The 16,817-nt window shown below is 38.6% G+C and overlaps 2 protein-coding genes across 8 annotated transcripts in view; one reads left to right on the top strand and one right to left on the bottom strand.

Annotated features, from left to right (window-relative positions):
* Nucleotides 1-7,685, bottom strand: part of SLC25A27 (solute carrier family 25 member 27) — a 28,401-nt gene extending 20,716 nt beyond the window's left edge. For 3 of the 6 annotated variants that reach the window (XR_002126771.1, XR_002126772.1, XM_019667531.1), the window contains exons 1-3: nt 7,357-7,683; nt 4,179-4,370; nt 2,111-2,195 (exon numbers count right to left, since the gene is read on the bottom strand). Coding sequence is in view for 4 of the 6 variants with exons in the window: in XM_019667531.1 (XP_019523076.1) it covers nt 2,111-2,195; nt 4,179-4,370; nt 7,357-7,462 (383 nt within the window). In the remaining 2 variants the exon portion in view is untranslated. Of the gene's footprint in view, nt 1-2,110; nt 2,196-4,178; nt 4,371-7,356 lie in introns of all 6 variants that reach the window. The other 3 variants (XM_019667532.1, XM_019667535.1, XM_019667534.1) reach the window with 2 other exon arrangements.
* Nucleotides 7,686-7,917: 232 nt separating this feature from the next.
* CYP39A1 (cytochrome P450 family 39 subfamily A member 1) overlaps nt 7,918-16,817 on the top strand; it is an 80,329-nt gene continuing 71,429 nt past the window's right edge. Inside the window, exon 1 of one of the 2 annotated variants that reach the window (XM_019667517.1) lies at nt 7,918-8,279. In XM_019667517.1, coding sequence (XP_019523062.1) covers nt 8,103-8,279 — 177 coding nt within the window. In that variant the 5' untranslated portion in view covers nt 7,918-8,102. The remainder of the gene's footprint in view (nt 8,280-16,817) is intronic. The other variant, XM_019667518.1, reaches the window with a different exon arrangement.

The following is a 16,817-nucleotide window of genomic DNA, read 5'->3' as shown; positions in this document are numbered from 1 at the left end:
TCCTCCACAACTAGACTGAAGAACAAAATGACAGCAACTTGTCTGTTCCCCTTCCCCCGATTCCCCAATAAAATCTTTAAAAAAAAATCTAATTCTCATGTCAACCCTGACACTAGTATTTCCTCTTTCCTCTTTACAGATGAGGAAACTGAGGCATAAAGTGGGTAAATGACAGCTCCAATCACACAACTAGTGAGTGGTATAGCCATGACGTAATTGCAAGCCACCAGAGTGCAGAGCCCACAGTCTTAAACACTAAGTTACAATTGACAGTTTGTGCACCCAAAACACATATCTATAAATCTTCCTTTTTAAAAGCACATACGTAGATAATGCCAGGTTGTATACTGTTCTGCACTTTGATTTTTTTTCCCCTAATAATATATCTTAAAGGCTTATTCCTATCAGTTCACAGGGAGCCACCTCATTTTAAAAAATAGTGGAATAGCATTCAATTTTATGGGTACACCATAAGTCCTAAAACCAGCATAACTTTTCACTAAGAAATCTGAACATTTCCAGGACACTTGATAGGTCCCATCAAGTTGCTTTCTGTAGAACTTGTATTAATTTACACGCCCACCAACAACCTCTGAGAGGCTGTTTCTCCTCAGAGATGAGCACAGTACATTATCGTTGTTTTTTCTCTTTGTGAATCTCATAACCACTACCTCCGCTGTGACTGTGACATAATTCTAATGGTTTTGGCCTCTGTCTCTATTACTGTGAGATCAATGATGGCAGGGATGTGTCTTTTTCATTACTACACTCTCAGTATTAATTACAAGACTGGCACACGATAATCATTCAATAAATACCTACTGACTGACTGACTGAATTGTTCTGATTGGGACAAAAGACATCATGCCAGTACACGCAAGAGTTGACTTCGGGGTGAAATACTTGCTTTGAACTCCTTACCTATACCTTTCCCTTCTGAAGGGAATTCCAAAATCCAATCTATTCCATCACTGACCCTGGGAAAGTAATTAGTATAGCTCCGTACATTACAATTTTTGAAAACCAGGACCAAGAGATTCTGCCTGGAAGGTGAAATTCAGCTAATTGCCCTTTTCTTATAGTTGTGACTTGGATTTTTTTTTTTAACCCAGAAGAGATATGATAGGTGTCTTTATATGTTAGTTATATAAAACTTACCTCATTCTTTCAAAGCTGTGTTGTTTCCCTGTATAATACATGTCATAATTTGTCTACTTCCAAATATTAGTCATTTAAATTTTAAAAATTTGCTACTATCAACACTGCTACAATCTATCTTTGTGTGTGTGTGTGTGTGTGTGTGTGTGTGTGTGTGTGTGTGTGTGTGGCTTTATGCACAGTTGCTGGGTCAAAGGATTACACATTTAAAAATTCTAATAGGTACTTTATGCTCCAAAAAGGCTATAGTAACTTACATTCCCATTAACAGTTTAATGGCTAAACGACAGTTTTAATTCATTTCCCTGATTACTGGTGAGTTTAAACATTTATATGTTTAATGAATATTTATATTTCTTCGTTTGTGAATTGCCTGTTGGTAACCTTTCCGTATTTTTCCCTTGTGTTCTTTATATACTTTTTCTTGATTTATAGGCTTTCTATGTATATTATTTATAATAACCTTCTTGTCTCTGTTTCTGTTATAAATGTTATAAGTGATAAGCAGTTTACATTCATCATCTCATCTAATCCTCTGAAAACAAAAGCCTGACAGTAGGTATTACTTCTACATCTGAGAAAATTGAACATATAATATATATGTGAATGTCCAGGTTACACAGAAGTAGAGTAGGAATTTGAGCCCCTCTCTGTCTGGCTCTAAAGCCCAGGATTTCTCAGGAGAAAAAGGCATAAAGAAGGTGCTCCATGAGGATTCTTCTAATATTAAAATATTGAATAATATATAGAGACAATTTATATATCCCTATGTACATGGATGTTTGCATAGCATGTGTAGTAAATGCTTAATTATTTGGATTTATATTGGAAATATTTATTTTAAGCCTATAACGAGGTAATTTTGGTACAAATGCACAATTTTATACAAATCTAGTGGATAAATATTCAAGTCTTAGGGGCAATAGCATAGTATTTTCAAAACAAAACTTACCAGAGGGGATAATGCTTATCTTCACTTTTGCCAAACACAACGTCACGGAGATGTTCATATGTGACCATTCGACCTCCAGAGTACACTGTGTAAAACAGATCATTAAACAGGTGAATTCAGCTTTGTGTTTTATAAAATGAGAGGACATTTTGAGCTGGCCCAGCCGACCTCTCTAGCTCTTTCTTCCTCTTGTGCACCCTATGCTTCTGACACACAGACTTCCTGACATTTCTCCACGTGTGGCACGCCTCTTCCAGCCTCATGCCTTCTCCCATGCTGTCTGATCTTACTAGGATGGATTCTCTCGTCTCTGCTTTGCTAAGTCCTCAGTCTTTCAAGACTCAACTCAGAAAACTAGTTTTCTAGAAAGTGCGCTAATGTGCTTTCCTTTACACCTGCCATGTTTCTCCTCTGTTCCCTGAGAACTACCCTGGCATACATTTAATAAGGCATTTATCATATTGATTGGAAATTAACTTGATTTTCTTTCTTATCTTTCCATCGGGCCATGAGTTTTCAAGGTAGGTTTTCATTACTCTATATGCCCTAGTACAGAGCTTGGTACACAGCAGGCAATTTCATTCAATAAGCATGTATAACTTCATTAGATAGTTTATTATACTACGGTAATTTTTCCATCCAGTATCAAATATATGAAATTAATCTTAATGGTAAAACCAAAAATGGTGGTCAACAAAATATAAATGAAAAGAAGTGAAATTCAAAACAATATTGGGAAGCAAAGGAGAAAAATATTTTAAAAGGATAGAAAATAAAACCATTAAAATCACTACATGATATTGATAGAGTTTTTCTTGATATTTCAGGAAGTTTAATGAAATATTTTAAGATATTCAAAAATATACACAGTAGCAAAACAATAATAGTCTCTATGCATACTTCTGGATGAATAGTTCTTGAAGAATACACTGTAACTTACTCATCTGAAGAACTGAAGCTTTAAAAATAATAAAACAGTAAATATTAGTACTGGGCAGTTTTCTGATCAAGTATCCCTTCATACTTGAGGAAACATTAGGGATGTAAAGGAGAAAAATGCCACACCTGTCCTACCTTCGTTTGAAGCCAAGTTTATGTTCTATCCACAAGCTGAAAACAACGCCTAACTTTCTGAGTGCCACTTGCGAAGCAGAGCACAAAAGCGTTCTCATTTGCTATAATGTAGTTACAACTATTTTCCTTTAAGAGCCACCAAAGGCCCGCAGAGCTAGTTAGGTAGCCTGGGGAACTGAAGCAAAACATCACCTGCTTTGCATTTACTCTATTGCCAGAGCTGGATTAGAGAGTCATCCCTGTTCTCTTTCAGAGTAGCCTGGTCTCTAATGTATGGGACAGAAATGGGTGAGATTTGGCATTGTTTTTTAATTTTCTTTGAAAATAAAAAAATGTAAATTTTGTGTTTAAAGTCTCTGAAGTGGAGAAAAATATCAATTATTCCTTTTTTCCTTCTTAAGTTTAAAAAGATTAGAAAAATTTTCAAATACACAGAAAAGTAGAGAAAATGATATAACTTCCTCCATATCTATATTTGATATTTATCATTTGCTAACATTTTTGCCATATTGGCTTCATTTCTTTTGCTTACTATTTTAAAGTGCATTACAGACATCATGATAGTTCATTGCTAAATACTTCTGTACTCATTTCTAAAATTTTAAGGCAATAATTCCTTAATAATAATTGGGAGTTAATTTTCTTCTTCTTAAGAGACTATACAGTGCCAAAAAAAGTATATGCATTTTAAGAAAGGAAAAAACCGTATTAAAATGACGCTGATGGTAACCATTTTGAGCACCTCTTGTAATTGCAGAAGTCAAATGTGACTTGTATTCATCTTTTCTTATCGGTATATATGGAGTATTACAATTTTAATACAGTGTTTTTCTTTCTTAAAATGTGTATACATTTTTGGGGGGCACCCTCTGTATATTCATTATCACCTTAGCAGAAAAAACTAACTGGCTTTTTGGATACGGCTAAACAGAAAAGCAGAAGAGACTAACACAGAACTCATAACAAACTTACCAGCCAGAATCAAGATAAATACCTACGTGTCTGTAAATGGCGGGTGTCACTCCTTGCCAAAGCTTTAAAAAGCCCTCCTCTTGGACAATCCCTAGGGCTGTGCGCACCATGCCCCTATAGGGAGCAGATTCTCTTGCGCTGTCTCCCAACCGAGCAAGGGCGGCTTCTCCTTGCATTTGGAGTCGAGTTTTTGTGAGATCGAGGGGAAAGGTTGCTAACAAAAAACAAAAAAACAAGGGGGAAACCCACAATATTCAGAGAAACAAACAAAAAATCTAAAATCAGTGGACTAATATTTTAGTCACAAGATGGGTGGTCCTCAAATTTTAGAAAACATGAAAATCAGCGAGAGATATTGTTAAAAACTACAGATTTTCCAGCTCCATGCCTATGAATTTTCAGTATGGTGATGGGGAGTTAGAAATCAGTTGATTCTTATGTACTCCCAAATTTATGAATCACTGTCCTAGAATACCCACAGATCACCAGGGAGAAAAAAGTGACAAGCCATGGGTTCTTTATATTTAGAAATTTCAGTCTAAAATCAACTTTTGTCCTTAATTTTTGCTTTCCAATGGGAATAACTTTAGGTATCCATAGTTTGTGATGTCCTCTGGACTGGAACCATGATTAAGATTAATGTGACTTTTAAATACTGTACTACTTACGCTAAGTTCTTAAAAAATGCTGGATGAGGGCTGGCCAAGTGGCTCAGCTGGTTAAGAGCTCGCTTGGGAGCGCCAGATCTGAGCAGCAGGGCCGCGGTTCGCATCCCACATGGAGGACCAGTGACGCTGCGCCCTCTACAGCTAAGATGATGAACAACAGCTCAACCTGGAGCTAGGCTGCCGTGAGTCTCCAGCTACGGTGTAGGCTCCAGCGGGGCTGCAGTGGACTGCCATGAGCTACATGAGTGACTGGCAGCCAGTAGGGGCAGCTGGCAGCAGGCGAGAGCGGCCAACCAATGACCGGCGACCGATTGCCTCACCCAGGAAGAGCTCAATGATCATACCAACATGGGCCAGTGAAGCGACAACTAGACTGAAGAAAACAGCAATTTGTCTACCTGTCTGTTCCCCTTCCCCAACTCTCTAACGCTGTTCCCCTCCCCCAATTCCCCAATAAAATCTTTTTAAAAAAATGCTGGATGAAGCTGAATTCTATAATTTCATAGGTGATGTTCACCTGCAGATGAATCACTGACCTGATGTTTGAGATACAGAAGATGCAATATGGAATTTATAATGTCATCTTTTATATACAATGGTGGCATGCTCAATAGTCTTTCAATGAAGGCACATATTGGGTTGTTTTTCCAGCATTGATAAGTTTTATGCATGGCCTCTTTACAAGTACCAACTATACTTGAAAATCTTGTTTCTAATGATTACTTTTTGAATTAGAGACAGACCTTTTACCTTGAAACTGAGTGAAACTAATTGTCCCACATTAGGAAGATCAAGCCCATAACTTTATACACACAATGTCCTGAATAACTGAAATAACCAGATTCAGATAAGTTGATGAACATTACTGACATTACGTAAGTCTTTTCAATGACTACCAACTGATACAAAACCATAGCTACGCCTTTTCCAAAAGAAAACACAGGAATGGAAGAGAATAGTAAATATTACCACTGGTCTTTGGAAAAGTTAGTATCTTGCTGATAGTTTCCGTAAAACAGAAGTAATTTACATATAGAGAATTCAAGCAATGCTGTAATGAAACATGAAATCTGAAGTCTTAAGATGTAGGAGCCTCTATATTAGCATAGGTTATACCTCTCAAGATAATTTTGGTTTTCTTGCTGGTTACCTAAATAATGTTTCAGGTTCTGATCCTAAATTGTTTTGCACTCAAAACCATCTCATATTTTGGTTCCTCCACCTCCCATCCTATCACCCACACAATTCTCCACCAATTTTTAACAAAAGGAATGTTCTTTTACAAAAGCTCTTGGTCCCAGTGGGAAACATCAAGTTAAAAAAAACAACAACTGGAAATATCTAATCATTCAGCAATCTGCTTTTAAATTTTTTAAAAAGTTGATCAATTGTACAAAAATAATTCTCCATCAGCTTTGGGAAGAGAAAGAAAAAAAGTAGAGGGTCCAAAGGGCAACAGTGGAGGAGTGCAAAGGGCAAAACAACAGATCAAGTGCTGGCTCCACTGGATGTACAAAATAAACTCATTTTAGACCAGCACAAACATTTACAAATGATAACACATCAGAGCTGTTGCTTTTTGTTTGTTTTAAATAGGCCGGAAAATGAAAGGGTCATCTTAAAATACACATGGAGGTTTCAGAGGGAACACACAGGCATTCTAGTCTCAAAATCCTTGCAAGAAACACCACCTGCTCATGCAAGGTCATTATCATTCATTCTGCACTAGGTGGCCTCTTACGTTTTCCCTGACTTGCTTACGCAGATGTAACTGTCCATCTATGCGCTGTTATGATACTTAATAATACCTTCATTATAATAAGCACAATGTAGTTGTCTGTCTCTCCTTGTCTCCCCACCAGCCTATAAGGTCAGGGGTGGGTCTTTTTAACGATATCTGCACAGTCTTTAACATTGCAGTAATTATAATAATGTCATAATTAATGGGCGCCCTTTCTTGGATTTAGCATTTATATATTACTGACTTCTCAGAATCTTGCAAGGTAAACACAGTACAGACTATTTAAGCTCAAGAGGTCAACTGGCAGATGCTGAGTAGATAAATGCTCAATAAGCGATAGGTTAATGACTTAAGTCCCACAAGGTGGGTCCACAATTTGGACCCAAAAGACAGTGATATAATGAGGCTGTGTAAGAATATAAATCGCAGAGATGATTTCAATAAGGATGAAAAGTGGGTTGTGTTTTTAAAAAGGTCATCCTCATTACAAGGAAAATGATTTCCTATTGAGGAACGACAGCTCACGAAGCTTCTAAATCCTCCACGATCGGGAACCACAGCACACCTCTGGGGGAGGCGAAATCGGAGGGCAAGGACCTTAGTGACCTCCAGTCACTCCTCACAAAGCTGGCCTGGCCCCCACCCTGCCACATCTGCCGGACACGTGGGGAAGAAGAGGGCGCAACACCCGGGAACCAAGCCGCCTGCCGGTCCTTCCCTCCCCGCCACCATCACCCAGCGCGGCGCCTCAAGGACTCGCTGGAGAGGCCCAGGTGTGGGCGACCGGGTACCTAGCTCGGCCACGGTAGCCGCGCAGCCAGACAGTAGGAACTTGCTCGCTCGGGGCCATCTCTGGGCGAGCGGCAAAAGCCTCTCCTCATCCCCTGGGACCGACATTCAGCAGCAGGTCAGGACGACAACGCACGCCTTGTGGCCAGCGCCCCGCGCTGCGGCTGGCCTGCCACCCTGCCAGGGCGGCCGCTCCTCAACCGACGAATGGCGCGGCGGAGACCATCTCCCTCGATCGGCTCCGCCTGGCCGGCCCCGGGAACACGCAGCCTTCCTAGCAGCCCGAGGCTTCAGTGGTCCAGAGGACCGAGAGCAAAAAAAAAACAAACAGCGCAAGCCCACGAGGCTTCTGGGAAATGTAGTCCCACGGGCTCCGCGCCTCTCGGGCCGCATTCTCTGATTGGCCGCAAGCGTGGTGCTCGCTGAGCCTCCGCCCCCTCGGTCTCCTTGGCAACAGCGCGTGTTCGTTACCCTCCTCTGCTCCGCCCCTCCGCCCCCGCCCCCTGACGTAGGTCCAGCCCCTGCATTCTGTCCCGGTTGGCCGAGACTTGAAAGAGAAGTGGAGGTGGGAGGGAACGACGATGCGAAAGTCACCTAAAAACTGGGGCGGGGAAAGGAGGCTACAATTAGGAGGGCGAGGAAGCTGTATAAGTTGCCGCAGAAAGTTTGTGAGGTCCGGTGGGTCCTCGCTATTCCAGAGGGAACGAACAAGTGCCACGTTAGGTTCTGGAAGATATTAGACAAAAACATGGAACTAATTTTCCTACCAGTGGTTATAATCCTAGGTTGCGTTGCTCTTTTGTTATTCCTTCAGTGGAAGAACTTGCAGGGACCTCCGTGCATAAGGGGCTGGATTCCTTGGATTGGAGCTGGATTTGAGTTTGGAAAAGCCCCTCTAGAATTTATAGAGAAAGCAAGAATCAAGGTATGTGGCCTTAGCAGGTGGGTTTACCGGAGAAGGTAATGTTTCGTTAACTTTCTTTCTTTGGATCTTAAGTGCAGTGTTAGAACACGGGGAACATGCCTGCTGCCCTCAAACGATGTAGTCATTTGTGAATTCCTAAACTAACAACAATTATGTCTTATGCAAGGTTTTTCAAAAGAAATATATTTTTATGAAATACAGTGCAGCTTGCAACTAACTGCCTTTTTGGAAGCAGAGATTTAAGTGCTAGTTACTTCATCATGGTTTAAAAAAATCCTCGGAATACATATTAAATAAATGCTTGTAATGATTGGGAAAGACAAATGTAATGCAGTTACTTTTAATTTATGAAGATGCATAATAAATTAGTATCCAAATCACAGTTAACACCAGGCAGTTGTAAAAATTGCTTGCAAACTTGGACTTTACGAATTTAGCTGGCACTATATTTTCAGCTGGTGTTATTTAATGATGATGAAATCCATTTTGACTGCACAGTAAGGACATTAGTAATCGTTGCAGTAGATGTTTTTGTCCTTAAAATATCTTTCAAATATAGTATACCTTGCAAAGATAGTATATAGGATACTGCTAATTTTTTTTTTATTTCAACCAATGCTTCAGTGAACATTATCGTGTGTATGCATATGTATTTTGTGGTTGTGCTTTTTGCATTTACCTGATTGTTTCCTCAGAATAAATTGCTAAAAGTGGAAGTTCCCAAAGAAGATGAACATTTAAATTGTTTATATTATTGTGTTACCCTTGCAAAAAGGATATAACATTATACACTTAGTCTTTTCTTTTGAGTTGAGGGGATTGCCTAGCTCTTCATATCCTGGCCCACACTAGGAAGCATAACTTTTGCTCATTAGATAGATGCAAAGTAATATCTTAAGAAGAAATTCTCCTTTGTCTCTCATAGCCTTTTTTAGGCACATGGTTTTGATAATTTTAGAGAATGTTTTTACAAGCTTGTCTGAGAAGGTCAAGCAAAACCACAAAGATTATTTTATGTTTTCTTCGGAAAAGTTTATAGTTTTGCATTTTACCTTTAGGTCTGTGATCCACTTTGAGTGAATTTTTTTGTGTAGTGTAAGTTAAGGGATGAGGTTCATTTTTATCCCTATCTGGATCTCCAATTGTTCCAGTATTATTTCTTGAAGGACTTTCTTTTCCTAGTTGAATTAGCTTTGCAGCTTTTCATAAATTAGTTGACCATATATGTGCAGATCTGTTTCTAGCGTTTCTATCGTAGTCCTTTGATTTGTATGCCCATTCCTTTGTTAATATTACACTGTCTTAAATATTATAATTTTATAGTAAGTCTTTAAATCCAGGCAGTGAAAGTCTTCCACATTTTTTGTAATTGCCTTGACATTCAAGATTATTTGAATTTGAATTTTAATATAAATTTTAAAATTTGCTTGTCAGTTTCTACAAAAAAGACTGCTGGAATTATAATTGGAAGTTTGTTAAATCATAAGAAAAATTGGGGGAGAATATTAGGTTTTATAATCTATGAAAGCCGTATGTCTCCATTTATTTAGCTATAATTTCTTTCAGAAATACCATGTAGTTTTTTGAGATGAGGTCTTGCCCATGATTGTTAATTATTTTTCTTATGTATTTTATATTTTTGAGGTTATTGTAGATAAAATTGTTTTCACTTTTGTTTTCTAATTGTATTCTGCTGTCACATAAAAAATACAGCTCTTTTGACAGATTAACTTTGTGACCTTGTTAAATTCATATATTAGTTCTAACAGTTATTTTGTAGATTTCTTAGAGTTTTCGTATATAAAAAATATGTCCTGCAAAGGGATAAATTTATTTCCCCCTCCCATCTTTATGTCTTTGATTTCTTTTTCTTGTGTTATTACAATCAGTAGGACCTCTAATCTATTGTGGAATAGAAGTGGTAAGAGCAGACAGGCTTGTCTTTTTCCTAATCTTAGGGGAAATGTCTTTAATATTTCACCATTAAGTATCATGTTAGCTATAGATTTTTCAAAGGTGCCTATTTCAGTCCTGACCTTCAGCCCATACCCACAATTCACAAATACCACCAGGGAAATAAATGGTGACCTATTGTTTGTACACAGTTCTCTGCAGAGTTCTAGTCCATTTAATTCTTATGATTTCCCCAATTCTCTGATGCCTTTAAAAATATGATCTTTGTAATTTATTCATCTTTTCCTAGTTGGCAGTGAGATCGTTGGCTCACCTGGTTCTATCACCTCCTACACAAAAACATCAGTATCTGTATTTGTTTTAAAAGCTGCAAAGTATTCCCTGAACCGTAGTTCATTTAAACAGTCACTTAATGATGGACATGGTTGGTTTCTCTTATTTTGCTATCATAAATAATGTAGCAACAATTGTCTTTTGTGTGTGTGCAAGTATATCTGTAGAGTAAATGATCAGATTCAAAGTATAACATTTAAAGTGCCGTAGGAAAACTTTTGAGTGTTTTTAGCAGAGAAGTGATGTGATCCAATTTAAATTTTAAAGGGTCGCTTTGGCTGCTCTGTTGAAAACAGGGACATAAGAGTTAAGAGAAGGAAGATAATTTGAAGGTTATTGCAATAATTCAAGCTTGAGATCATGATGGCTTGGACCATGGTGATAACAGTGGGAGTCTGAGAAATGGCTTGATATGTTTTGAAGATGGAAGCAACGAGATTTGCTGGTGTATTGAATGTCGTATGTAAACGAATGAAAAGGGTCAAAGGTGACTTCAAGAAGTTTGACTTGAGAAACAAGAAAGTAGATGGACAAGATTGCAAGAACTCATTGGAAGGAAAGTTCAGCTTTAGATATGTAAGAGTTTGGGGTGTCGACATCCAAGTAGACATGTTGAATTAAGCAGTTGGATAAATGAATTGGAGTTTGGGAAGAGGTCCAATTATGCATAAGTTCAATCACTGTTGCCTGTCTTCTTTGGCTGTCATTTACTCTGCAATTCTTTTCTATTTTATTTATATTTTTTATTTTTCACATGTCTACACTCTTTTCCTTAGACTTTTTTTTTTTTTTTCGGATGTAGTCTCCCTTGTGCTTCATGTAATAGTTGTCGTTTATTCAGAAATGTGTTGATTGTTTCTTTCTTTCCTGAGTTCCTTTTTTTTCTAATTTTTCTCTGTTGTCCAGATATTTCTTCCATGGTTTCTTATATTTTTGCTTTGTTTATTTTCTTTGCAGCTGCAATTACTATATTAATTTTTTTTAATTCACAAAAATAATTTTGCATTGTATTTTTCAGGTACTCTCTGGCAAAATATTTTTTGGTGAATTTCTAATTGTATTCTGCTGTGAGTTCCGTTATGTACTAGGAAGTTCTCCTCTTTTTTTTTTTTTTTAAGAAGTTTTCTTATAGTGCTGAATGTTTGTTTCCCTTTTTTAACCACATTTTAAGGAGTTGAATTGTCTTGGACCAACTGTAAGCAGGACGTTTTTGTTGGTAGTTGCTTTCCAGGTTTCTCAGCTTAAGTTTTCTATTCTCTCTTGCTACAGCGAAAATATAGTGCCTCTGTGCATCCATTGCTCCTCTGCCTTTCAGGATCTAATCACTTGAGCTCTCACTGCCTTTCTTTAATATCTGCTTCTGCTAAGAGACACAACTCTCTTCTTGGGTATTCTCTTCATATTTTGAAGGTGGTGCTTTCTGGAACCCTCTGAACAGTTTCTGTGTGACCTTTTGATAACTACCCCAATATCCACGGCCTGTTTGTTTTAGCTCATCTCACAGTAGTTCCAACTCTGTGTATTGCCTCCTCCTATCTCAGAGTATATTTCTGAGCCTTTCTATTACTGAGTCCCCTGCACATGCCTCATTCCCCCACATCACACTGTTATAGCTTCCACAAGCAGTTCCGCTCCTTTCAGGTGCTACGAGCTACACTTTCATAGTTTGTAGGTTTTCTTGTTGTTAATCTTAAGTCTGTTGCTTGTGCACGTATTTGTTTCATTGTCCTCGTGGCTTTCTGTGGTTTCTAGGAAAGAAGTGGAACAATTCAGAAAGAAGTTGCCACAGTGTCACTACCAAAATTGGAAGTCCATCTTTAAAAAAAAAAGTGTTGTTTTTTTTTAAAGAGGTTTATATTCTAAAAGCATAAACATGTACCAAATGAAAAGTGTTCTTCTCATCTCTGTCCTCCAGCTGCCTAGCTTCCTAACCCCATGAATGGTGTTGGCCCCGCTGTTTCCTTTATATTTGTGTTCATGCTCCTTCTACAATGAACACTTCTGGTGGATCTGGGGTAGTGAGAGTATTATTCCTTTATATTTTTCTGTAGTCCTATTTTGTTTTCTTCAAAGTAACTTTTTCAAACAATAACTTTTAACTTTGTGTTTCATCATCCTATGACGTGTAGGTTCCATTTTATGTAGGTTAATTAACAATACTTTTTAGATACCCCAGAGCATTCATCTTCTCTGTGGTAAGGGGGGTAATACATGAGAGGAATGGGAGGCAGGCTCAAGAGTAAAAATTAGTATATTTTGTCTGTTAAGCAGAAATATTAAAATATGAAAGTCCCCAGTTAAGAGGATGAAAAGACAATCTGTGGACTGCGAGAAAATATTTGCAAGCCACGTAGCTAACAAAGGACTTAAATATATAAAGAACTCAATGTTCAAGATTAAAGAAAAAACACAACAATCCAATTTAAACATGGGCAAATATCATGAACAGACACTTTACTGAAGAGGATATGTAGATGGAAAATGAACACATGAAAACATGTTCAACATCATTCACGATTAGGGATATGCAAATAAAAACCACAGTGAGATATCACTAAACACCTATTAGAATGACCAAATAAAAAATAATGACAGTACCAAAATGCTGGTAAGGATACAAGGAAATTGGATCATTCATATATTGCTGGTGGAAATGCCAAATGTAAAATGGTAAAATTGCTGATGGAGAAAGCTGGTCCATATGACCCAGCAATTACACTCTGGACACATAAGCTAGAGAACTGAAAACTTACGTTCACATAAAAACCTGTGCCTGGATGTTTATAGCAACTTGATGAGTAATAGCCTGAAACTGAAAAGAACACAAATGTCCTTCAACAATGCTTAAACGAACTATGGTACATCCATACCATGGAATACTACTCAACATATAAAGGAATGAACTATTGATAGGTAACAGCAATCAGAATGGATCTCAAGTGAATTATGCCACGTGGGAAAAAAGCCAATCCCCCATGCTCCCGTACTACACGACTCTACTTATAGAACATTCTTGAAATTCAATATTGTAGAAATGGAGAACAGATTAGTAGTTGCCAAGGGTTAAGGAGGAGGCGGGAGAAGGAGGGAAATGGTTGTGGCTATAAAAGGGAAACATGTGGCATCTTTGTGGCGATGGAAATATTCTGTATCTTGACTTTATCAATGTCATGAGCTTGGTTATGATACTGTACTATCGCTGTGCAAGGTATTAATTACCACTAGGGGAATCAGAGTAATGGGTACATGAGACCTCTGTATTATTTCTTACAACTGCATGTTAGCCTACAATTATCTCAAGATAAAAACTTGAATGGAAAAAATACAAGCACCGCTTCTATTACCTACTGCATTTGCTTGTCTTTACTTCAGAACAGTCAGTGCTGACATTGCACAAACCACGAGAACAAAAGAAAAGCAAGTAAGACAAAACACCCATTGTTACAGGATTTGAAACCCTGCACATGATTATTTGCAATGTGCAATCTTTTTGCAGTAAGTTACTTTAAATACCACTTGTCAGCCGTTATCTCATTATCTCAACTGTTCGCTATGTTTGAACTTGGCTGTTCATAGCCTGGGTGCCTGCACATGTTACAAAAAGACTCTTTCCTAATGAAAAGTTAAGAATGCTCATTTGGACACAGCGTTCACAAACAATGAAAAGGACTCATTTTCTAAGTATTGACTAAGAAGCCGTTGTAGAAAGGGAATAATGAAAAGCAATGTAGATGTCTGGATCACTGAAAGAAAATGAGACTTCAATTTGGTTGGCTCCATGATTATTGGGCCCACGGTTGCCCAAAAGTGTGTCGCAGTCTCGACCATGTGCCAATTCGTGGCAAGTCCAGAAATGACTATAATATGGAAGTAATGATGAGCATACATGGTATTTAGAGATACTTATAATAACTGTAATGGGATATAAGGATATGGGCGTTGTTCTAAGAATGTATATCTTGGATGTGAAATGGCAATGTCACCGTGGCCACAGGGGAAATAAAAGTGAAGCATGGAAGGAGGAAGTTGACTATACACACCGTCCCAGGGGTGTCACTGCATGCCAGACAAGGCCGCAGGAGAAAGCTGTGTCATCAGGAAGCAGAAGATAGGAGCAAGAAAAAAGCCTCAGACAGAGCCTTTTTTGGGCGTTCCTCAGGAAAGGCAAGGGAGGGCAGGGTAAACAATTTAGGAGTGGATAGTTTGAATAATTTCTGAGGGCTTTGGGCTATAGGAGTGGTTTCTCATTGCCTGGTACCTGGCCCTGGGATGGCTTAGAGCCAGGGAAATATTGGCTTGGTATTTGAGAATCAGATAAGGAGGTAGTTGGGGCTAGATGGGTTGGTTTGCATATGAAAGGTATGCTCCTGGCTGCTGAGCCCTTTGCTGTCTTTAAGAATTGACTAGCCCTCTGAGGGCAGTCTCCTGGGTGGTGAGGCCATCAGTGCCAGAGCATCAAGAATAAGAAAATGTCCCTAATCTATAGTTGGCTCTGTGATGAACGGATGCCAAATAGAAACAGAATCTAAGAAAGTATAGTTGGAACTGTGGACAGAAAAGGGGCCACAGGTTAAACCTGACAAGCTCAGGAGATTGAAAATAACCACATAAGATGGTGTGAGCATAAAAAAACTTTCATAACCAAGTGAGCCATGGTGGGAAGTCACATCTTTAGCTTCCTTCATAAAGTTAGTCTGTGCCTTTTCAGTGGGCCTCACTTTTTCTGCACCTAAGATGACATTTTAGGAATGCCAGTAATCCTTTTTCTGGACCAGAGCTGGAAACTGCAGAATTCCTAGTTATCATGCTTGTCTCCTGATTACCACCTCTTTGTGCTGTAAACAGCTGTTAGCTGTCCTGCACCCACCTATGTAAAGGAAGTACCTGTCTCTCCAATTTACTTCTATCCAATCCCAGAGATTTCCCCGCTTTGCTTTCTCCCACCCCCTTAATCTATCACCAATGGATTTCATGTAACCTTCCTCCTTTGATTTTATGTATAAAATAAGCTGCAAACTGCCCTTTTTGCAGAGCATTTTCTCATTCCGTTGAGATTTTGCTTCCCGGCATTTGTCAACAGTTTGGCTCAAATAAACTCATAAGTTTTCTCTTAGGCTGGATGTTTTTTGTCAACGGAACAGTGGGTTCTTTTGATGATAGACTCACAGATATGATTGTGGTTAATTGTCTATATTCATAATTGACGAAAATGCTAAATTACAAGTAGAGGTCAGTGAAAATAATGACCAATTTGTCCCCCAGTAAAGTTATACTTGTAGACTGCCTGAAATCAAACCCCTCACTGGACTATGTTGGTAGGTGACTAGGAGTGATCTGATAGAGAGGGCAAGGAGTAAGAAGGCATAAATGTAGAACAAAGGGTAAGAGAGCGTGGAATCTCCAACACCAGTCAAGGACTGTTGGCATTTCACAGGGGCGGGAACTTTCACCTGTGTCAATCAGAGGGGAAGCATGGAGAATGGGTACAAATGTGTACAAACCTTGCAAGATTTGCGGGCGAGAAGTTGAGAACGCTCTTACTTGCTTGCTTCCATTTTCCCAGTGAATTACAAACCAGGAACGCTATCTCATAGTGCTCAGAGTTGGGCATGTGGTACAGGTGAAATGGTCATTTTTGAAAGGGAGAAAGTAAACGCATTAGAGAACTTGTTAGGATTGCAAGACATTGTTGAGTGACCATGGATTTATGATAAAAGCAGCCAGCAATTTGGTATCTTTTTCTTGAACAAAGTCGAGCTATAGGTTGCTTATCACCTACTGAATTTTGAAAACAATATTCAAATATCACAGTTTGATATAATTTCTAATCATTATATCTAGTTATTCATACGACAAGAAAGGAAGGTGCAAGTAATTAATAACATGATCAAAAGGAAGGTTAAGTATGAGAATAAGGGAGACACTTGATCTTCTATTTTGAGATTTAAACCTCTAGAGTAATTCGATTTAACAGTGTCCTTTAGCTTGGGACTTTTTGAAAGTTTTTTTTCTTTGCTTTGCTTCTCTCTCTTTCTGCCCAAACCTTAATGACCTTGTTTACTATACATTTACTATGCAGACCAGTTTCCATGATTCTGCTTTCTGCAGACCATGTTCATACCAGGCTCAGTGACCCTGTTTCCTCAAGGAAACCTCCAGGACACCGACTTGAAAGAAGTTTTTACATGTGCATAAGATCCACGCCTGTCCCAGAAACAAACCAGCCTGTGGGAAATGCCTTTACAATGGCTCTGTTTACTCCAGGCTGAGACCACCTCCCCCGACCCCTTT

The sequence above is a fragment of the Hipposideros armiger genome, unplaced genomic scaffold (assembly GCF_001890085.2).
Source record: "Hipposideros armiger isolate ML-2016 unplaced genomic scaffold, ASM189008v1 scaffold_499, whole genome shotgun sequence".
NCBI classification, from domain to species: domain Eukaryota; kingdom Metazoa; phylum Chordata; class Mammalia; order Chiroptera; family Hipposideridae; genus Hipposideros; species Hipposideros armiger.
This window is presented reverse-complemented; position numbering and strand designations above follow the sequence as displayed.